We start from the raw sequence: 24,227 nt of genomic DNA, 5'->3' as shown, positions 1-24,227 counted from the left end.
CCGTGAAAATAATTTACCATGTTAAGCTATTCATATCTGGAATACAAGTCAATGACAAACAACCATTAAGATATACAATGCTGTCTTAAATAAGTGTCATTACCACAAATGGGAAGTCTTAAATCTCATACACACGTTTTCAATGAATGGTTTAAAGACAACAAAATCTCTGATATCAATACAAAAAAATATTTCATGGAATTAATGGACAATCAAAGCCAGGGTCTTGACTGATGAAAAGCACAATAACATGTGGCGATGTCTAACTAGTGATGTGAGTTCTAAACTTTAACCAATGGCCATACAAAAGGCGCTGGGAAAAACAATCTAGGAAATTCACTTAACTCTGTAATATCGAGATTTTTAACACAATTTCAAGTGAAAGATTTACTTGTTTCTTATTTAACGTTCAGTGTCTGGTAAGAAAATCTGTATTATTCATCAATAGCCCACTTTTCAACTCAGTAATATCGCTTTAACAGACGCAATTACTAGTAAAAAAACCGTATGATTGAATTCCACCAACATCTCTTTTATTAGTCCCGAAGTCGTAGGGGACTTTAGGTTTGCACGCCGTCCGTCTGTCTGTCTGTCTGTCTGTCTGTCTGTCTGTCTGTCTGTCTGTCCATCCGTCAGTCCGGCAAATCAGTTTTCCACACTTTTTTTCTTCATGCTTGAATATATTGATTTGATATTTGGTGTATTGTTTTATCATGACAAGTTACAAATCAAGTTCGAATTTTGTTCCGGTCTGATGATTTTGTGCAGAGTTATGGTCCTTTGACTTAGAAAATTCACTCAAATAATCAGTTTTCAGCACTTTTTTTCGTCATGCTAGAAGATATTGATTTGAAAATTGGTATATAGTTTTATCATGACAAGTTACAGATCAAGTTCGAATTTTGTTCCGGTCTGATGATTTTGTGCAGAGTTATGGTCCTTGGACAGAAAATTCACATAAATAATCAGTTTTCAACGCTTTTTTTCGTCATGCTTGAAGATATTGACTTGATATTTGTTATATAGTTTACACCATGACAAGTTATAGATCAAGTTAGAAGTTTGTTCCAATACAATGAATTTTAAACCGGTAGGGGACTATGTATTGCCATGCAATACTCACAGAATGCTTGTTATGATAATAAAACTTTCACAAAGTACTTCATCTGCTGAAACAAACATCATGCTTCTTGCACTCAAATATTATTCACTGTACTTATAAGCGGATTTCATATAATAACGGAATGGTAAACACAATTAAAACTTATGATGCGCAGAACCAATGTATTTTTGTCTTCAGAATTTCAGTGCAGTGTAGGAAATAAACGAAACATGTGTTACGTTCAATGATATATATCGCAGATCCAATTTGATTATATAAAGCAGAAAGTTATTTACTAGTAATAATCAGTTGCCAAGAGCATTTCTTCGAAAGAACGCACATCTCATGAGTTGCAATGACCTTGCAACTTTTTGCATAGTTTACATGTTAAAAGTGTTTGCATATACATTTCATGCTTGTACTATCAATATTACATACATGCAGACGAAACATATCTCTGTGTCAACAGTTTATAATGATGATATGGACTATTTTCTCTTCCTTCGAGATATATTTCAAGGAAAACATTGATGATCTTCCTTCTTTGACTTTGTATGTACTTTACAGTGTCATTTAAACTATTGGTAACTTATCACTTGGTCTTCTAAAAATTCAAATTACTTTTATTAAGAATAACACATGCAGTTATGTTGCATCATGGCTTGTTGAGTATTTTTTTCGTTCAGTATTATCTAAATGTTTTTAGAGAATAACGAATGTATATATATATATATATATCTTATACAGACATTGCTTTAAATGAATGCAAACACCATACTCAAAGTAAAAAAAAAATAAATGATATTTTTAAAACTAGTGGATATTAATTTGCTGTTTGTTGAAAATACAACTTCATTTGCAGAGTTCAATGTACAGGACAGGTTAACACAATAAATAGTAAATGTTTATTTTTAAATAATTATGAAAATGAATTTATTAATTAGGTTTTTAAACACTTATTAAGCCAAATTGTTTCCATAGTCAAGATATCATTTACTTATCAAATTAATGAGATTTGTGTATAAGATACGACTGCAACCAGCTGAATAGGAACTTTTAACTTATAGAAATGAAAGTAGACAAACTTTTCGAAAATATGAATACAGGACAAGACAAAACAAATACTTTACTCAATTCTAACTACTTGTTACAGATAAAATAGACAACATAGTAAAAACACAAGTTAATAACAAGCCTTTTTATTTAGAGTTATGAGAGACTATAAAACAATTTATATAATAGAAATACAAGTCAGCTGTCATGAGTATAAACGACATTTTCGCCTTTATAAAATTTCAAACATTGCATATGTTGGCAGTAGAAAACACCATATATAGATATAGGAAGATGTGGTATGAGTGCCAATGAGACAACTCTCCATCCAAGTTACAATTTATAAAAGTAAACCATTATAGGTCAAGGTACGTTCATTTGTAAAAGGGAATATCAGCTTTTCATTATTCATTATTAAACATGTCAAAAATAAATCTCATCAACAATACCAGCATGATTAAACAATAACGTTACGGATATCTGCATATACAAGACAATTTAACAAAACATGTTTTTTCATCTCAACTGCATGAGTACGTTTAAAACATGCTCAATTTTCTATGTCAATATTTTCGTAACGAGCAGTTTCAATTCTGATGGGCGCTATTCCACATCTTCATTTTGCGAAATCACTTCTGTTTAATTTTTACACTATTTATACATCAAAGTTAAGAGTATTAAACAATTTTGGAAAATTACAATATTAAAAACTACCGTTAGCTGTACATTTAGACATAACAAACAAAGATCTACTATTGGCGTTTGGCACTGCCTTTTGCTTTATCATCATATATGTATACTGAGACAATATCAATACGGTTACAATTAAAAACAAATGAAAAATTTGATCTAGATATATACTGTTCTTATAAAATGTTTTATTTTAGATTTTTCTAAATTAGCAGCTAGGTCATGTACATCAACACATATTCAAAACTTCTAATAATTTTTGTAAGTCAATCTCTTTCTCAGTAAAAAATACAAGATCATCTGCATATACATGTTCCAACATGCTTACTTTATCATTATCAAAATATTATATACCTATGTTTAACTTCTTAACTTCATTGTTTATAAATATACAAAATAAAAGAGGTGAAAGTATTTATACCTTCCGACATACAACTAGTACTTTAGATGATAATCTTGTAGATATCTCTGTTTTAATTACATTTACGAATGAACATACATGTTCTTAATATCATTTTCTGTAACATTTGTATTAGCCAAGTTTATTTTATGATATAAAAATAAGAAGATATGGTATGATTGTCAATGAGACAATTCTCCACAAGAGACCAAATGACACAGACATTTACAACTATAAAACCGTCAATTAATTTACGACTTCTTCAGAACAGAGACAGTTTTCTGGTAAATTCCTTATATAAAACTTGATTTTAGTTTTTACGTTTATTTTTGGGTGCAACAGCTTTTCTTTAACGGACGCTGAAATTCAACGTCGATTCCAAAGTTAGTAAGAGTGAGCAAGTATAATTTTTCGGAGATAAAATTTCCCAATACCGCATCCTTGTTCTAAGATTAAACAGATTCTTACCCACTCCAAGGGTGAAATGTTTGGGTAGAAGATATACAACAATCATATAGACCGTTATTTGTGAATTTCTTTCCCGTAGTTTAATCCATTAAATAAAAAAAAAATAGATTACTAGGTACAAATTGTAACAGGAAGTAAGATTTCTAGAGAATTTAACATTGAAATTTTGAAAACCAATCTTTTTATTTTCATAAGGGACGACATCAAAAGTTCAATGTAGGATAAAAAACTTAATTCACATAGTTTTTTCACTAACCCCACCCCCCTCTTAACTTAATTTGGGAAAAATTGATTGACCAATATGGATATATGTAAAATCGATTTTGGATAAACAAAACTTGCAGCAATGTTAACCCCCCCCCCCCCCCCCCCCCCTCCCTCAACCCCCAAACTATTTGATTTAAGTTTTTTATCCTACATTGATCTTTTGATGTCGTCCCTAAGTGATTCATGTATAAATATATTGAAATAGAATCTATAAATCTTTCTATTGTAGTCAATACGTACATTATTCAAAAGTGCATTAACGATTTTGTGTTGTGTTACATGTATGATTTTACTCATGTGTATGATGTTTTACTTAATGCCACAAGAAGACAGCAAAACAAATTAAAAAATATTAAATCGAGCAGCATAAACAAGTCACTGCAAGTAATATATTATTTATACGTTGAAAATTATGTAAAATACCTGAACACAAAATAATATCTTATCAAGGTCAATTATACTCAAAAAGTGACGCGTAAAATAGTTCATGCGATACTAATTGAAAAATACTGCATGCTTGTATTTCAGTAAATTTTTTACCAACCAATTTGATCCAATTGTTTTTTGGGGACTTATAAATAACATTATAAACAGTATAATTTAAGGTTTTCAATGCTCTCCAACTTCGTAATTGATTTGGCCCTTCAACTGTTTCAATTCACTCAATTCAAGACGTACATACTAGAATGGTAAGCCTGGTATCTTTGAGGATTGTTTACGTTCTGTCTTGATGTAGTAGATGGCAAGATAAGTAGTAAATAAATAGTTATCAGAGGATGAAAACAGTTAACTCATACTTTTACATTTGGTAAGACTTGCACATTTCATTTATCACACTTTGTAATGGTATAAAGCTTTATATGGTTCCCATCGATTTCAACAGCAAGTGTTTTCGAATCAGGGTTGTAGGCAATGTACCGAGGACGCTTAATTCTATTGTCTTCATCTAACATAGAGTAGACTAATCCATCGACAGCATTCATCTGGTTTATCTTGTTTTCTGCACTGCTGGCAACAAACAGAATGTTGTTGTGGAAAACAATTCCCCTGGGACTTCCCACTTTCACTGTCCAGATCAGCCCACCTTTAAAATCGACACAATGGACGGACTCTTTTGCTATGTCGACTACAAATATGACCTGTTTCGTATAATCTAAGGCAAGTCGTATTGTATTGCCAGTGAATTGTCCAAAGTGTCTGGTGTTACCCGGTATGACACATATTTCTCTAATGTTTTGGTCATAAATACGAATAGTGCCATCTTCTCCCTCACCGTGTTCGACCGCAAAGTGGTCTTTATTGTAAGTAATACTGTAAGGTTTTTCTTTCACTTTAACCGTTTTGTGAGTACGTATCTTGTTATGTTCGACTTTATATATTTTTATTTCCTTTTTATCGGCAATAGTGACTACTACAAAATCGTTAGCAGTAGCAGCCATTCCTCTTGGATCTTCTTTTATATCCTTTGCCATTTCTAATTTCAATTCTCTGTTAAATAGTTTCAAACTTCGATTTTTATAATCGGCAACAAGAATTTTGCCATCGGAGAGAATTACTATTCCACGAACTCTTGTTACTTCTTTGTCTCCTGGAGCGGAACTCATGAACTCATTTGTAAACATACCCGAGTGCGGACCTTTCTCAACTTGAACTTGTGCATGCACTAGCTCCTGTGGATGTGAAACTACAGAAGTTCTTCTTTCAGAATAAGCACCAAAGGAAATTAATGAGGTCGTTTCGTCTCTAGCGAGTTGTTTTGCGGTTATTGCAATATGTCCTTTGGTTGCTTTAAGCCTTGAATGTTTCTGTGTACAGTTGCCACAAAGTAACTGTTTACAATCTAGACAAAGAATTGCTGCCTGCTCCCCACATTCATTGCCACATTTGACATCAGTAGAAGAATGAGATATATCTGTATCAAGATGTGATGCATCCAGTAAGACGTGAGAACGAGTGGTTTTACATTTCATATGATAAGCGGTGCATTCCTGGCAATAAAGCTGCTCACAATTGACGCAAAATGATTCTACCTTTTCATCCTTTTCGCAGCCGTCACAAGCGTTTGGTGCAGCTTCCATTCCTACAGTAAAAATAAAAAGGATTTAATTGATTTTGATCGCATCAAGTAAAATGAACAAGTCCTTAAGACAACTCAAAAACTTCATAAAAAAAAATGTAGTTCATGCATTCGTTGCTATTTTTATTGAAATCTATGGTAACTTTCCAGGTAATTGATTCCCGAATCAACTTACCGCTTATCCGTCTTCCTGAACTGAAGTTGCAAAACAGAACTTTGTTTACTTTTACGTTTTACAATATGGCGTCACCTGTATGAATTTCTTGTATTGAAATCAATTTTCGTATACCGCAGGTAAAATTTAAAAATAAAACTGGAAAATCTGTTTTTCCTTATAACAAACATTTACGTTAAATCATATTTACTATCAATATATTGATCAATCTGGGTTTTGCAGCCCGAATATCAGTGCATGGTCCAAGGTAAATTAAACATACAGTGAGAACAACTAGTCTTTATATTTACAATAATAGGTGTTAAGAGTTAATGTGATTTCAAACAAATTTGCTTACTAAACATCAGTATCATGTTTCTTTTACGTCAGAATAGATTAAGCATTTATAGCCGACTATCCGGTATGGGTTTTTCTCGTTGTTGAAGGCCCTACGGTTGCCTATAATTATTTACATCCACTCTATTTGAACTTATATATAAAAAATAGGAAGGCGATACAAAGAGGGCAATACAAACACAATTTGAAGAAAAACAAGCAAAACAATGGCAACCCCCCTCCCCCCCCCCCAAAAAAAACCAACAAAAATACCAAGATACAACAAACAAAACAAAAACCACTACAAAAGATAACTAAATTTTAAACAACACGAACACCATAGTTTCATTGTGAGCAGCAACCATTTATTAAGGAAATCTTGATTGGAAACTCAAGCCCTGGGATATCGTATGAATACGTTTCATTGTTTAATTTTACTTAGATTATTGCTATATCACCTTGAAAGATAATCGTGGACCATGAGTGCAAATTAAAATTGAGGTAACATAATATGATGCTTTGTTCAATGTCATGTTGAATAGTCCAAACCAATAAAATATTTGTTAAGCAATTCATTTTTACATTCATACATACAGTGGAATATTAATTATGAGGTAAATATATGGTTACATTGACTTTTGAAAAACTGATATTTACTGAAAATTTCAGGCGTCAAAATTCATGATTAATACAATGCTTCAAGTCATTAGCTCACTTTTAAGCAAATCAGACATGATTAATAATAAACCTGTGTTAAAGGTCACTGATCCTTTTAAATAAGACGTCATGTCGCGAGGTCGTCCGCCAAACCCTTACATAACACATTATCTTGTTTCAGACGAAGGAAGGATTTACCCACCTAGCTTCGCATCGGTTGACAATGTTATCTCGGGGTAACAATCTACTCTATAACCCTCTCAGCTATGTGGTATTCATATAATATCATAAAGTGTAAATGATATGGCAATTTAAATGTTTGATTCGAGCGTCACTGGTGGGTCTTTTGTAGATGAAATGCGCGTCTGGCATACAAAATTATAAACCAAAGTTGACTTTAGATAGATTCGTCTTTTAGGCCCCGTAAGGTCATATAGGTCTTCACGCGTTTTGATATTAATTAATCCTTTGATTTTAAATATTTTGCTTTGAGTGTTCCTGGTGAAGGTGAATACAAAAAATGCTTCGGACGCATGCAGTGTATTTTTCATTTATTTTTAAATATAATTATATCAGGTAGCACGATACGTGTTCCTGGAATAACATTCATGTGCGATCGAGAACCAAAATGCATAAAATATTTTTAAAGGATGAATGCCAGGCCAACTTTGCCAGAGGGAGTTTGATAATTTTATATACTGAAAATTAACAAAAAAATAGAAAATTTCACCGAAGCAGATGGTGTAGCCATCAGTTGATTTGGTTCAACTAAGCATGATGAGAAGTGAAATTTTCTTTTACTTTGTTACGATTTTTCATTTTCATCAATTACTGGAATCTTTTTGATTTGGTAAACCTCAGATTCTTAGAAAGGTAGACTTTTTAAATATCGTTTTCTCTTCAAACCCTGTGTATTTTAAAATAGACGAATAAATAGAATAGATTTATTGATACATATATATATATAATTTAACCAAACGCGAAAGGTGTGTTATAACTGAGTTTAAACAGGTAAGCAGATAGGTACACTTGTTATGCTCTTTTATCTAATGTATGAACAAAATGACAAATGCAACCAGTGAGATGTTTCGATTTATTCATTTTTATTTAAACATATGATCGATTTATTATTCAATTGTGATATTTAGATATATATAATAAAATGGTACCTTATATCATGCTTTTGTTAATATCAATAACCAAAGGTATGCGAAAAATTAGTTCAAATCACGTTAAAATACCTTAAACCGGTAAATTTTCGCTCAGTCTTTTATTTGCAATTAAAATTCACACAGCTTTTACTTCGCGATTTCCAGGTTTTATTTATTCTCTTATGAATCGATTTTCCATCAAATATTCGTGCAAGTATTTTTCGCGTATCCATGAAAATAGCGATAATAAAACTGCTGTGAACATTTCTCCGTTTATACTAAAATCATCTAAACTGGATTTAATGTTTGTTAATGGCTGGTTGGAAGGATGGATTATGACAAATAATGTTGATATTTTCTGTCTAAAATTTAATACTATTTATTAAGACTCAAGTTGATTTTAGTCTTTCATTATATTGGGAGTTTATATGTTTTATTTCTAATCAGAAATTTCCCAATGATTGAACTGTGAAATACTGCATTATAGGTATATGTTTTGATGCATACAAGTAGTTTAATTTGAAACTTCCTCGTAGTAAAGGCCATGTTTTTCCATTTACTTCAAATATATGGAAGTAATGTTAAATTTTCCCATTTTGATGATATGTTTCCATTGTTTCTCTAAGATTTTGATATCGTATGCTAGCTTTGAGTTTCATCGAATTGTTTTAATTTACAATGTTAACGATCAGCGTCATTATGCCACTAATAAATTGCTGCTGTTAAACAAATTCGTCCAATAAAAATAGTAAACCATTCTAGTCCCTTGTACTAAATTATATTTATTTACATCTATATCATGTAGATATGGCAACAGTTTCAAAAGTTTGCGATGGATGTGATGAACTTGCGGAAACATTGGAAGTATTTTGTGCAAATTGCGACCAAGCATTTTGTCACGAGTGCACGTCGTATCACAGAAAACTGAAGTCTACCCGCTCACATACCCTGGTGGATGCATCACACGACATAACCGACTATAATGTAAGCTCAGTGAATGCCAATTGTGGTAATGACTGTGGTGAACCGGCAGTAAGTCTTTGTATCGACTGCAAACAGTTACTTTGTACCAACTGTACAAACAAACATTCCTCACTTAAAGCAACGAAACACCATATCGCCATCGCAGCTAAACAACTACCAATAGATGAAACCATATCAGTAGTGTCCGATCGTCAAAGTGTTGGCGCTGATCGCAGGTCACTGGCATTTACTCAACAACGTGATGATCCATTTCAAGCACAAGTACAAGATAACGGTCCATTCATGGGACAATTTGCGAATGAATTAATGAGCTCTGCTCCTGCTGATAAAGAAGTTACGAGGGTCCGAGGAATAGCAATTCTGTCTGATGGTAAAATTGTCGTTGCTGATTACAAAAATCGAAGTTTGAAGGTATTCAAACGTGATCTGAAGTTTGAAATGGCTAGAGAACTGAAAGACGACCCAAGAGGTATTTCAAGCACACCAAATGATCTCATAGCGGTAACTATTGCTGATAAAAAGGAGATAAGAATTTTCAGAATTGATAATAAGATACGTACGTATAAAACATTCAAAGTAAAAGAAAAACCATACAGTATTGCATATCATAAGGAACATTTTGCCGTGGAGAGTGGAGAAGGGGAAGATGGTGCCATTCGCATTTATGAATTGGGCGGAAAGGAGTTGTTTGTCATACCAGGAAATACAAGAAGTTTTGGGCAGTTCACCGGCAATACAATACGTCTCGCTTTGGACTTTGTGAAAAAGATCGTATTTGTTGTAGATATTGTAAATGAATCCATTCACAGCGTTGACTTTAAAGGGAATTTATGTTGGTCAGTAAAAGTGAAGAGTCCACGGGGAATCGTTATGTTCAATAATATTCTGTTCGTGGCAAGCAGTGAAGTAAACAGAATATATCAGATGAATACAACTGATGGATTGATTTATCATCTTCTCGACCAGGATAATAGAGTTAAAAGACCGAGGTATCTTGCATACCAACCAGAATTGAAGATTCTTGCTGCAGAAATTGATGGCAACCATGTTAAACTTTATAACATTTCGAAAAGATAGGGGTAAAATTACCAGAAAAAGTTATTGAATTTTGATACAGTAATTCTGCATTAATTATTTTTTTAATTGCTTCAATTGCTTCAATTGCCATATATAGTAATTAAATAAGAAAGCAAATATAAAACATGTAAATACAATATATTGATATATCATATCATAGTGTATGTCATGCAGTACAATCGTATATAAGTATACGGAAATGTTTTAAATATTTCAAGTTACACAAAGAATAATAATGACAAATGAAGGTAGTTTCTATATCACGCATTTGTTAAAATATCATATCTATATGTATATTTATGTCATCGTCTTTATTTTTGTCCATACTTCGATGTGTTAAAACACCGCTTAATTTCACTCTCTGCTTTATACAAAAAGGATTTCCACATTAAGAAGACTGTAAATTTATTAGAGTAATAAATGAAAAAAGTTAGTCCTCTTAGTTCCTGAGCATTTCATTTGTTTATCTTTTTATCATTGTTTTTATTATTATTATTTTTATTATTATTATTATTATTATTATTATCATTATTATTATTTGTATTGTCTATTTTGTATTAATTTACTCAATGTATGTATCACCCAACCATTGTATGCTAAATGTATTGTGGTCCCTTTTCTGTACCTTTTTCAATTTCTTTTAGAAAATAAAGTATTTATTGATTCATCGAAACCTATATTGCTTGCGATTAAAAAATAATCCCAATTTGTCGCATTCCAATAATTGCTGTCTAAATGAAGGTAGGTACTATCTGGTTATTGTGGCTTGTTTGTTTCACTTTTCATCATACTTTTCGGTAACAAATTTTCGAGAAACCGATGCTGCTTAAATTCAAATTTGTCGTAAATCATAATATGCTACTTAATGATGTTTTAGTGAACACCCGAAAAAGAACAAAGCAATTCGTGTCAATTTTGTTGAAGGTTTTTTTCTGGGCCATAGTGAATAATATTCGAATAGACTTGACGGTTATTGTGTTTTAACAAGTGGACTTTGCATGTTTTGTTTAATTTTCGTCAATCCGGCATTTCGGCAATTAGATATTGCGGTGAATTTTTAGAAGGCTTCTTTTAGGTGTAATCAGATACAAATATGCAGGAAATCATATATGTGCTTCTTTACATTTTACCAAAAATCCCGCAGAAAAAATACAAAGCCAATCTTACAAACGATACAAATCAGGAAAACAAATTTGGAGGATCAAATTCGATTTTCAGCAATAGCCGAACGTCTTGACAATTTAAATAATCCTCCATATAATCCTGATTATAGACAAGTTATGAATAAAATGACAGTCAATATACAAAGATTAAATTGCTAAAATTTTAAACACAACGAACATTTTATCGTTAGAAACCAACAGTAGTTAGAGAAAGGCTTTATCCTGCAACATACATAAATTGAATACTGAAATTGGATTCAAAAGACCTTAAACCAGTTATTTTGAAGAGAAGAAGAGAAATATATTTTAAATATTAAGAAGATATGAACCAAATAATGAATTACATTGACATTGAGCTATTGGGTACTTTCAACCAAACGTTGCAGTTAGTGTTTAGTCACTTTTGATAACTGTATTTGGTTATAAAAACCAAAGACTCGTTAAACTGAATATCTGAACATACGGTAACTTTAAAATCGACCAACCTTCCAATTTGAAAATCATTATATTTATTTCTGCTTTAATTGAGCATGATAAATATATACTTTTTAAGGTTATAACTACCTCATGAATATTTACCCCAAATGGTTTTGACTGTTTTAATGTCCTTTTAGGTTTTTATGCTTTCAAACACTTATTATAATGCGTTTCTTGTTATGTTATCGATGACATTTGATAAACGTTATTCCATACAAATTGTTGTGCGCTCGGAAATCAAATCATAGTTTATTTAAGCCTGGAATTTTTTTGGTGAATTTAAGTACTTCTGATTGGCGTATAGATTTGGTTTAAAAAGCTAAAAAAAACCCAACATTTTAATAATGAAAAAAAGTGAAATTTAGGCACAAATTAAAAAATAAGTTACGACAATCTCGTTAGGCCGTGTTGTTTTGTGTCCTTCTTAGACTTATGATACTTGGTGGTCCCATTGTATTGACTAACTTTTATTAAATGCGTTTCCATTCACCTTCCAAAATCATGTTTACAGAAAAATGGGATAAAAGTCAAACTTAGCTTCACACATGGGAGAATATAACAGTTTATGGATATTACATTTAGTTTTAAAATAATCTCTGATGTTTTCCTTCATCAACAGATCGGTTTCATTGTTCTAATAGATATCGAGTGTCCATAACTCTTAAAATCATCGTTGAATATTTGAGATGAATATTTTGCTCAATACTTTCTTAATGAACTAATATGCACTGCACCTGCCACTGATTGTTTCCAATCCGTAAGAGACCCCGGGATAACAAAATAGGAAAAAGTTCAAAAAAGAAAACCAACAGCCTAATTTAAGCTATAACATTATAAATAAAAATCATTTATAACAGAAAGATACCAACGACGTCCACTGACTTGGGCACACAAAAAGGCGGTATTAAACATATTTTTGAGCTTTTTTTCCAATAGCTGTTACACATTTATACATATTCATTTAATACTTTCTCGTCAAATGTTAAAAGAAATCAGTTTTAAAAGCAAAATTTCTGGACTCTGCTTTGGCACCAAATTCGTTTGCTTAAAGTAAAACATTTCTTAAACAATTGTATTACTATAAGGTGGCAGGTACCAGTTTTGGTGTACCCACATGTGACCACGCAGAAATTTTGTTATAGTTAAGTAACAAAATATATAATTGCATCATGTGGACTGAAAAAACTAATGAATGTAAATTCTAGGCTATTATACTACATTAGTAAGTAGTTGCAAACACAGGTTGGGGATTTCCTTAAAATATGGGACCAATCAGAAGTCAAAATTGGGGTCTCCTCTCTTGATTTCATCTAATCAAAGTGGGGAAACATTCAGTTTTATGTAAACAAAAATATCTTTCGATTTTGATGGTAAGGATAGGTGCGGACAAGGCTCTAATTCATTGAATATCATTTATCTCTTGAAATTTGCCTAAAATTCTTGCCTGACATTAGCAGGATTCTGAAGGTGAGAATTAGATTTGTATCAGGACATCACATTTTTTGCCTTATTTGCCATGCATTTATAAATTAAAAAATCTCCATGCTGGACAGACACCCAAAACTTTGAATATTTCGAAAAACTAAGGATTTTCTTATCCCAGGAATAGATTACCTAAGCCGTATTTGGCACAACTTTTTGGAATTTTGGGTCCTCAATGCTCTTCAACTTTGTACTTGTTTGGCTTTATAACTATTTTGATCTGAACGTCACTGATGAGTCTTATGTAGACGAAACGCGCGTCTGGCGTATTAAATTATAATCCTGGTACATTTGATAACTATTTACAGGTTTTTCTATATATTTACATAAGCACGCACACATCTTAGTTACCCGAAACCATAAATTTTATTTGCATATTAGCTTGAATGATTAAAGGAAAATTAAATCATAAATCCATGAAATTCGAAAGATTTATTGTAAAATAAGTGGTTTCTGCAATAAATATAGTAAGTCAAAAGTGTCAATAATTCAACACTTAAGTTCGGGGATTTAGTTAAGGAAGTTTTTTGTTGTTGTTGATTGAAAACAGACATATCCTCGGACTTCTTTTAAACTGAGTTTTACTGTGCGTATTGCTATGTGTTTCTTTATTCTACATTGGCTAGAGGTAAAGGGGGAGGGTTGAGATCTCACAAAACATGTTTAACCCCGCCGCATTTTTGCGCCTGTCCCAAGTCAGGAGCCTCTGGCCTTTGTTAGTCTTGTATGTTTTTTTAATTTTAGTTCATTTATATGTTTTGGAGTTTAGTATGACGTCCATTTTCTCTGAACTAGTACACAATTTTATTTAGGGGCCAGCTGAGGACCACCTCCGGGTGCGGGATTTTCTAGCTGCGTTGAAGACCCATTGGTGGCCTTCGGCTGTTGTCTGCTCTTTGGTCTGGTTGACTTTAGTATGTACACTAAAGAGATTTATCCTGCCGAACTGACTTTAAACAAGCATTCTGAGAGTATTGCATGGCAATACATAGTCCCCTACTGGGTAAAAATTCATTTTATTGGAACAAAATGCTAAATTGTTCTATAACTTGTCATGGTGTAAACAAAAAGTAAATATCATGGCAATATCTTCAAGCATGACTAAAAACAGTGTGGAAAACTGATTATATGAGTGAAAAAAACATTAGATATGATTAATAGTTCTCTAAAATTAGATATGATGTAATACAGTGTATATCTATTTTCAAATTATAATCAAATATAATTAATAGTTCCAAATATTTTTTCTTTCATTTGTCACAAACTAATATAGATTTGTAACTTATCTATAAAATGTCAACAACTTTTATCTACACAATGTAATGTATTGAAATATATACATTAATAAAAATAGATTATTATCTAATTAAAGGATTTCTCTTCATAATTTTTTTTTATATATATAGCATTCAGAAAATTAGTTCATATTAAATAACAAACAAACCTGCCAAAAAATTCTTTTTAATAATTTAACAAAGAATGTCTTTAAAAAAAATGAGTTATCTCCCTTTGTACAGAAATATGGTTTAACATAGTACTCTAACATTAGATATGGTCCAGAGTTATGGTCCATAACTCTGGACTAAATCATCAGACTGGAACAAAATTCGAACTTGATCTATAACTTGTGATGATAAAACTATATACCAAATATCAAATCAATATCTTTAAGAACGAAGAAAAAAGTGTGGAAAGCTGATTTGCCGGACTGACGGATGGACAGACGGACAGATGGACAGACGGACAGACGGACGGAGTGCAAACCTAAAGTCCCCTTCGACTTCGTCGGTAGGGGACTAATGAAGCTAATACTAACAATGAACACTGCCCTTTCCTGGATCTTGATATCTTTATCTTTAACGGGAAGCTTAATACCAAAATTTATGATAAAAGAGATGATTTTTCATTTCCTATTGTTAATTATCCATTTTTAGATGGTGACGTTCCCTTGTCGCCATCTTATGGTGTTAATATATCTCAACTTGTTCGATTCGCTCGTGTATGTAACAACGTATTTTATTTCAACGAAAGAAATCTCTGTATTACTGAAAAATTATTACACCAGGGTTTTCGATATCACAAACTAGTCAAAACATTTACTAAATTTTATCATCGGTACATGGACATCATTCCTAAATATAAATCAACATGCAGACATCTTATACGTTCAGGTATTTCACATCCAATATTTTATGGTAATATTCTTTACAAAGCACAAAAATGTCGGCATTCACCTCAAAAGCAAACCAAACCTTGAAACAGACTTATTCAGAAGGGATATAGTCACGATACTGTTGTCAGGTTATTAAAGATGGCATATTTTGGAATTAATATTGATTCACTCATAGGGTCTTTGCATCGGAAATAAACACATTTATTCTAAAACCAGTTGTTGGCATGATACGGGTTATTTTCTTCTCATATATTTATGATGGTATGATACTAAATCCCTAACGGGAGGGATTGTGCTTGTTTTTCTTATGATGAAGACATAATCTTTCAATCAGTTTAATTGAGGTCTGGAGCTGGCATGTCAGTAACTGCTAGTAGTCCTTTGTTCATTTATGTATCATTGTCATTTTGCTTAGTTTCTTTTGTTACCTATTCTGACATCGGACTCGGACTTCTTTTAAACTGAGTTTTACTGTGCGTATTGCTATGTGTTTGTTTATTCTACATTGGCTAGAGGTATAGGGGAGGGTTGAGATCTCACAAAACATGTTTATCCCCGTCGCATTTTTGCGCCTGTCCCAAGTCAGGAGCCTCTGGCCATTGTTAGTCTTGTATGTTTTTTTTAAATTTTAGTTCATTTATATGTTTTGGAGTTTAGTATGACGTCCATTTTCACTGAACTAGTACACAATTTTATTTAGGGGCCAGCTGAGGACCACCTCCGGGTGCGGGAATTTCTAGCTGCGTTGAAGACCCATTGGTGGCCTTCGGCTGTTGTCTGCTCTTTGGTCGGGTGTTGTCTCTTTGACATATTCCCCATTTCCATTCTCAATTTTATATCGTATATCTTAACTGAAGTTTTTGTATGATAGGTTTAAACTCTCTTAACTTCTGTGTTTGTTTGGATGTTGCTAATAGTGAAAACGATCTTATCCAAATCACATAACGTAACGTTTTATACATCCAATACATGTGGTTAAAATAGTTGTTTTGTGTATGACCTGAATATTAATGATCTAAATATAATAACATAACATCGGAAATATCATCAAATAAAATTATAGTTGTAGGTGGATTCTGTCTTGTTAATACATTACACTAATCTTAAATCATTTATATTCTACTTTCAATTTTCGGTAAATGTGAAACAAATGGAATTTTGATTCTAACACATTGTAGGAATTAATAATTGGTAACGCAAGTGCATACATATGTTCATAACTTAGAAAACCGGTCATTCTCCGAATCGAACATTTATATGTATCAGGTGCATTCATAGTATTGGTACAATTTCGGAAAGCTTAATCTATACACTGAAATAATGCGAGCATCCTTCTTGGTCTACTATTCTACTGATTAGAAGGGTTGTTATAGTCGGATTAGATCCAACTTTTTTGGGGGGATAAGGGCAGTTATGATATAAATATTATTATGAAATTTTAGCACTGCTATGAATTTTAGGAGTCAATTATCATTCTACGATAGCACTGAAAAATGCTGAAAGATAAACATTTAGACAACACTTAGATATACTTATGTGAGTAATAATATATTAACAGGGTAAATATGTAATGTATGTGTATAAAGCTTTACATTTTATAATATCAGGCGAAAATTTTCTTTATTAACCTGGGGGGGGGGGGGGGGGCGATAATTTTCTTTATTAAGCTGAGGACAACCCATGCTTTGTAAACGCCCCTGTCTGAATCCGCCCCTGCCTACAGCCCTTTATCTATATAATTTTAGTCAATTTTAGTAAGGTATATATAGTATTGTGTTTGGTTCATATATTAAGTGCAAAATATGTTCGTATTAATGCGGTCGTCGTGCCTTTTTCTTTCTTCATAATTTATTTATCAAAGTTTAGTTTCGATAGGTTGAGTTAATTAGAAGGTTAACATTTTTTATCTATACTACAAGTAAAAAAGTTATATTTGGTCTACAGAATCATAGTGCGGTGAACAATATAGAGTCTTTTAGCGTACTCGTATACTCGTAGATTATCAATGTTTCTTATAAGAGTAATAGGTAACTATGATTATTCTACAATATAGAATAGAAGCGTTAATATATTATGATCGTTCGACATGTTTTATTTGACTTGACCTCTTTTTCTTGGTTCTATGATTCAAGATTAGGTTTATTAAACACTTAAATACGAACAAAGGGTCCCGTCATTAAAATTATACTGTCATTTGAACCATTATGTTTTTTTCTGCCAGTTGAAAGACATGGCTGACCAATAAAAGACAAACCATGGCTTCAGGATTAGTCGCATTTGATATATAACCAAAAAGACAAACAAATTTGTTTTGACTAAAAGTCGAGATACTTAAGCTATAATTAATAGAATGTTCTTTCCTCATTATGGTGTAATGGAATTTATCTTTTTTTTAGAGCATTGCATGGAAGTTTCAGATTAGATAAATGGTCGACCGTGTATAAGATAGAGAAAGTAAATATAATCACAGGGTTGTTGAAAAATATGATATTTACAGCCACAGAATCTTTAAAACACAGTGCTTTAATAGAATAGAGAATGGAAACGGGGAATGTGTCAAAGAGATAAAACCCGACCAAAGAGCAGAAAACAGCCGAAGGCCACCAATGGGACTACAACGCAGCGAGAAAATGTCGCACCAGGAGGCGGGCCTCATCTGGCCTTTAGACAATAATGTACACTAGTTCAGCGAAATGGGCGCCATACTAAACTCCGAAACATACAAATGAACCAAAAATTAAAAAAAAACCCGCAGAGAACTAACAAAGGATAGAGGTTCCCGAATTGGGACAGGCGCTTAAATGCAGCGGGGTTTAACCTATTTTGTGAGATCTCAACCCTTCCCTATACCTAGCCAATGTAGCATAAACAAACACACAGCAAATCGCACAGTAAAACTCAGTTTAAAAGAAGTCCGAGTCCGATGTTAAAATAGGTAACCGAAGAAACTAGGCAAAATAACAATGATCAACATAAATTAACAAAGGACTACTAGCAGTTACTGACATGCCAGCTTCAGACCTCAATTAATCTGATCGAAAAATCATTTCTTCATCATATGAAAATCAAACCACAATCCCTCCCGTTGGGGGTTAAGTATAATGCTTTTTAAATTATACGAGAAGAACATAACCCGTATCATGCCAACAACTGGTTTTTAGAATAAATGTGTTTTATGGTAATATTCTATACAAAGCACAAAAATGTCGTCATTCACCTCAAAAGCAAACCAAACCTTGAAACAGACTTATTCAGAAGGGATATAGTTACGATACTGTTGTCAGGTTATTAAAGATGGCATATTTTGGAATTAATATTGATTCACTCAAACACATTTATTCTAAAACCAGTTGTTGGCATGATACGGGTTATGTTCTTCTCATATATTTATGATGGTATGATACTAAATCCCTAACGGGAGGGATTGTGCTTGATTTTCATATGATGAAGACATAATCTTTCAATCAGTTCAATTGAGGCCTGGAGCTGGCATGTCAGTAACTACTAGTAATCCTTTGTTCATTTATGTATCATTGTCATTTTGCTTAGTTTCTTTTGTTACCTATTCTGACATCGGACTCGGACTTCTTTTAAACTGAGTTTTACTGTGCGTATTGCTATGTGTTTGTTTATTCTACATTGGCTAGAGGTATAGGGGAGGGTTGAGATCTCACAAAACATGTTTATCCCCGTCGCATTTTTGCGCCTGTCCCAAGTCAGGAGCCTCTGGCCATTGTTAGTCTTGTATGTTTTTTTTAAATTTTAGATCATTTATATGTTTTGGAGTTTAGTGTGACGTCCATTTTCACTGAACTAGTACACATAAAATTGAGAATGGAAATGGGGAATATGTCAAAGAGACAACAACCCGACCAAAGAGCAGACAACAGCCGAAGGCCACCAATGGGTCTTCAACGCAGCAAACTATGTTTGTTTTGGGACCAGCTGAAACCTGCCTTCAGGTGCGGGATTTTCTCTCTGTGTTGAAGACATAATGCAGATATAAATGTTTGTTAAAATTCACGCACACAAAAGTCGGAGCCAGAAATACTGTCTTTCGGTAAAATGTTTGAGGTCAGGCAGGTGCAATTTCAGAAGTCAAGCTTGTGGAACTGTACTTCTGAATTTTCGATGTCGCAAATAACCAGTAGACTTCTACTTACTTATTGTATTTGATTGCTAGCCAGTTAACTGTTACGCAACATATCATTATCTATTAAACTGTGTTCTATTACTCACTTACTAACGATTAGAGAATAACTAATGTACAACAAAACTTTAGAGATAAAATTCAATAACATGTATACCGACAAACGTAAGGGAAAATCTGCCGTTAGAGTCAAGTGATATCAGTACTAGTTTTGATTGTAAATAAGAATAGGGAGATGTAGTATGGTTACCAATGATATAAACTATCAACTAGAGTCCAAATGACGTGGATGTTATCGACTATGGGGCAACGATGGCATTCAGCAATGAGCAAACCCATATGGTATAGTCAGCTATAAACGAATGTGAAACAATAGAAGGGAGAAAACTGGCGACGGACAGCAACCAAAGTCAACCACTGAATTGCAGGCACCTGAAATGGGATTGAAACACAAAAAAAAAACCAACCATCTTAAAAAAAGAAGACACAATCTACCTTTCTAAGAGAACTCGCAGTATGTTCCTCTCTTATATACCATTTGCACTGACGAATATTAAAAAGTTTGCGGTATCAAAATAGTTCAACCAACCACGTTCTCATGTGCCTGTCCAGAGTCGGTAATCTCGTCAGTTGTTCTCTTGTGTAATATCGTAATATTTTCTTACTTGGAGTATTTGGTGTTGATGGCAGATCATTGAAAGTTCCTCAAAGGACAAGGCAGATCAAGGAAAGAGGGGGTTAACACGCTCCTCCAATTTAGGCCGAAAATGTGTTTAATTTGATAACTATGTCGTTAGATTGCTTTCAATGACGTATACCCAACATCTCCTTTTATTCAAATCATATGATTTCTCTATGATTTTAATTGTTATACACCAACCGAGTTTGACCCTGTTTTATCCTTCTACCAGCGTATCTGACTATTCTCTTGTATGAGGTTAACACTGCCTATTTTACATATTCATAGTAAACTAGGACTGTTTTATATGCGTAAACCCCTTAAAGATAATCTGTTTAATATATACTAGTCAACAAAAACAAAAAAGAATCAACTTTAATCAACTAGTATTTCATACTCAGTTTATTGGTGTTGTCACAAATACAGCGGTAACTATTTCATACTCAGAATAGTCAGACTTGTCCTATAGTATTTTCCCCCAATGATTTGGTTGCCTGAATAGATAATTAGTATCAATTTTTAACATATATCAAATAGTTATAGCATACACTCTATATCGATCCTTTAAACTTACAACCTGAACTTTCCCAATTAGACAGCCTTTTCCGGAGTATAACGAGTACTACTAGTGTTTTGATCTTTCATTAAACATTCAGAGTATAAAATACAGAAATTAAACATGTTAAAGATACTTAGGAATATCAAATTAATGAAGAAAGGTCTTTAGCAAAGTTCGACATGGATTGTGGATTCACTTTCATTATCCTAAATGGAAACACAATTTCTTTGTATTCGTATAATTCGGGAAAATTAGAAGAGAATGATAAAAAATCGAAAAGAAGACACACTTTAATGAGTGAATCTATATAAGGGTTGATGCGGTCCTTAGAATGGGCCACTATTGTGCCCATTTTTTCTTCAGATCTTTGAGTAACTTATACCTTTAAAAAATAAAATAAATTACCGTTTGTTTCAAGTTAAGAATAAGAGGATAACTACGGGCATGCATAACTTTGTTTTTTTTTTTGCAGTATTATGTGTAAGAATTTAAAATTGCTATATGAATACACATAAAAGCAAACTAGTGACTTATTCATTTCCAATTCTAATGCAACATTGTTTTAACGTTCATTTTGATTGAATAACATCACCAATTTTCATGGCATCAATTCACAATTGATGCTATGAAAACGTATGCGCAAGCGCAGACGACGTATGACAGATTTTAAATGTATGATTTGACGTTATTTTCTGTCAGTTTCAATAGAATGGAGATTTGATGGTCGCAAATACCCGTTTATTGGCTCCGCTAACGCGTCGTAGCAGTAAACTTAATTTGCGACCATCAAATCACCAATTGATGCCGTCGGAGCTTAAAATACAGTACAGTTATCTCCTAAGTATCACTAAGAAGAGGTGCCAATTGTACTGAAGTCTGTACGTTAATTAGATGTAGAAATCCAAAGAAACAATAAAAATGACATATAGAGTTCAACAAACAATAAGCAAGCATATATATTCAAATAGCAAGCGGTCCCGAGAACAGACAAGTTGAAAATAAATGTAGTAGAAAGACTAACTAAATTTTCTTTAAACATAAAATTCATTTATACCAAATAACTGTAACATATAACCAAAGACAAATTCTGACTAGGTTCCTGTACATGTGAAGGCAAAGTGAATTGTTGTCGGGATTAAATAGCTATGTGAATACTCAGCACTCCCCCATTTTATCAATTTTTGCAATATCAAAAATGTACTGAGAAGTAAAGGCAACAGTAGTATACCGCTGTTCGAAAACTCATAAATCGATAGAGAAGAACGCGCGCTTTTTGCACGCGTGAAGAATAAATGATTATAACTGCCTTTCATTTTCCACTTAAAATTAATTTAGTATCAAATCCCTTTCTACAATACATCTTGTAAAATCAAAATGAAATAATTGATATTCAAATAATATTTACTCTTTGTTTCTTATAGGATTTTAAAACAAACATTTGCCTAATGTCATACCAAGAGTTTACTAATGAGAAAAAACTTACCAGACAAAAAGTTGGATAATTACAAATACAGAAGCATTATAAGTTAAGTTTTTCATGCACCTTTTCCGTCCAAAACCGGAAAGGTGTCGCTACATACTGGTCTACATACCAGCATAATATAATAGGTTTTTATATCAACAATGATATCATGTTCACTTACTTTAACAAAGTACGTCGCTTGTTTAGGAAAACAACTAAAAACTCCCTAAGAATAAGACAACGTCAAAATAATTTGGTACTGATGACTGTTTCGTTGTTGTGTGGCGATCAATACAAGGTAGCTCAAGTCTACATATTTAATTAGCTACACGATACGACAAGCCAACAGCATCATTGGAAACATACAACGTCAACTTTCTATTTATAACTTTTGGTGTGTGCAGGTTTACCTAAATTAACACTTACTGAATTCTGATATAATAAATAGTAATATTGTTACATGCCTTCTTCTTTAAATACAAATATTGAAACCTGATGTGATTTTCGAGTATTATCACTCAATACTAATACTACTAATACAATTCAACGCCTCTAATTGTACTAACTTACCAAATATCCTCTGATACTCTCTGGTAATATATAATTCGTTCGCTATATTCCCGCCAATACGCCAACTCTCGTTACCTGGTAACTATCTGAGATCTTATCCTGAGCTGGGTAGTTTACCATGGATCATTCCGGGAACCGGGCTACGCGGTATATCTAACTACCGTACTGTCTACATAGTAATGTCACGTCCATTATACCATATTACACAACACTCCCCCCCCCCCACTTTGAAAGGAGGGAGTTTACTTCCTATTCGAATATTCACTATATTTCTTTAGTCCACCCCGTCTGGTCGCACCACGGGGATACAAATAAATCTCCATATATATAGTTATATATATTCCAATGTTGACATATTAACAACATGCATATATTTCAAAATTCCACAATTGCTCCGTTGTCGCTCTGCGGAGTTTTATTAAAACTAGCATATCATTCCTTGATATATATATATTACACACAATCTTCACTGTAATGTCCAATCAAAATTTACAACTGATTTCCTTCTGCTCTATATGTACATCATAGTATCCTGTCTTATATTTTAAATTACCTTGCGGTACCAGAGTCCTGGCACCGTGGACATCTAAACTTTACTATAGTGTCTGCCAGTGCTGGTGTCAAATCTATACAAGCTCCATGGTACCACTCATCGCAAAAATCACACTGTATCATAAACAGTCCATCATCTGGTTTTCTGCACAAACAGTGTAAGTCTGGGTTAGTCGCCTTGGTCACATCTTCACCGTCCTGTAACCGGTGCTGGCACTGTTTTAACCAGGGTGGTACTTCTCTGTCTTTACATGGCTTTAAACGGTCATGATTTATTGTCAGTACAGTTTTTTGTAATTTTATCTTGTACACATACGAAGATAATTTGGCACATACAAGTCCTGGACCTTTCCAAGGTGGGTCCAATTTCTTCGCTCTACCTTTAATTTTTGCCGTGTCTAAAACATAAACTAAATCTCCTTTTTTGTATTCTCTCTCCAGGATACGTACATCATAATCACGTTTCATGGTATTCTGTGTAGTTTTTAGCGTGTTGCGCGCTATTTCATGTGCAGATGTTATGGCATCTCGGAGTCTTATCACA

At 33.0% G+C, this 24,227-nt stretch overlaps 2 protein-coding genes across 5 annotated transcripts; one reads left to right on the top strand and one right to left on the bottom strand.

Annotated features, from left to right (window-relative positions):
* Positions 1 to 4,160: 4,160 nt before the first annotated feature.
* On the bottom strand, positions 4,161 to 22,909 carry LOC127735750 (uncharacterized). 2 transcript variants are annotated; one of them, XM_052246047.1, is made up of 2 exons: positions 22,743 to 22,909; positions 4,161 to 6,060 (listed from the first exon to the last, which is right to left on the bottom strand). In XM_052246047.1, the coding sequence occupies exon 2, from the start codon at positions 6,056 to 6,058 to the stop codon at positions 4,805 to 4,807; it is 1,254 nt and encodes a 417-aa protein (XP_052102007.1). In that variant the 5' UTR covers positions 6,059 to 6,060; positions 22,743 to 22,909; the 3' UTR covers positions 4,161 to 4,804. The 2 variants fall into 2 exon arrangements, with proteins under 2 accessions (XP_052102007.1, XP_052102000.1); XM_052246040.1 differs by lacking the exon at positions 22,743 to 22,909 and adding an exon at positions 6,233 to 6,324.
* LOC127735727 (uncharacterized) lies at positions 6,396 to 11,122 on the top strand. Of its 3 annotated transcripts, none has more exons than XM_052246012.1 (2): positions 6,396 to 6,479; positions 9,161 to 11,122. In XM_052246012.1, exons 1-2 carry the CDS (start codon positions 6,470 to 6,472, stop codon positions 10,414 to 10,416), a joined length of 1,266 nt encoding a protein of 421 aa, XP_052101972.1. In that variant the 5' UTR covers positions 6,396 to 6,469; the 3' UTR covers positions 10,417 to 11,122. The 3 variants fall into 3 exon arrangements, with proteins under 3 accessions (XP_052101972.1, XP_052101980.1, XP_052101988.1); XM_052246020.1 differs by having other exon boundaries at positions 6,396 to 6,495; XM_052246028.1 differs by lacking the exon at positions 6,396 to 6,479 and adding an exon at positions 8,179 to 8,215.
* Positions 22,910 to 24,227: the final 1,318 nt, after the last annotated feature.

Source organism: Mytilus californianus, unplaced genomic scaffold (assembly GCF_021869535.1).
Source record: "Mytilus californianus isolate M0D057914Y unplaced genomic scaffold, xbMytCali1.0.p SCAF_1, whole genome shotgun sequence".
Classification (NCBI taxonomy): Eukaryota; Metazoa; Mollusca; class Bivalvia; order Mytilida; family Mytilidae; genus Mytilus; species Mytilus californianus.
This window is presented reverse-complemented; position numbering and strand designations above follow the sequence as displayed.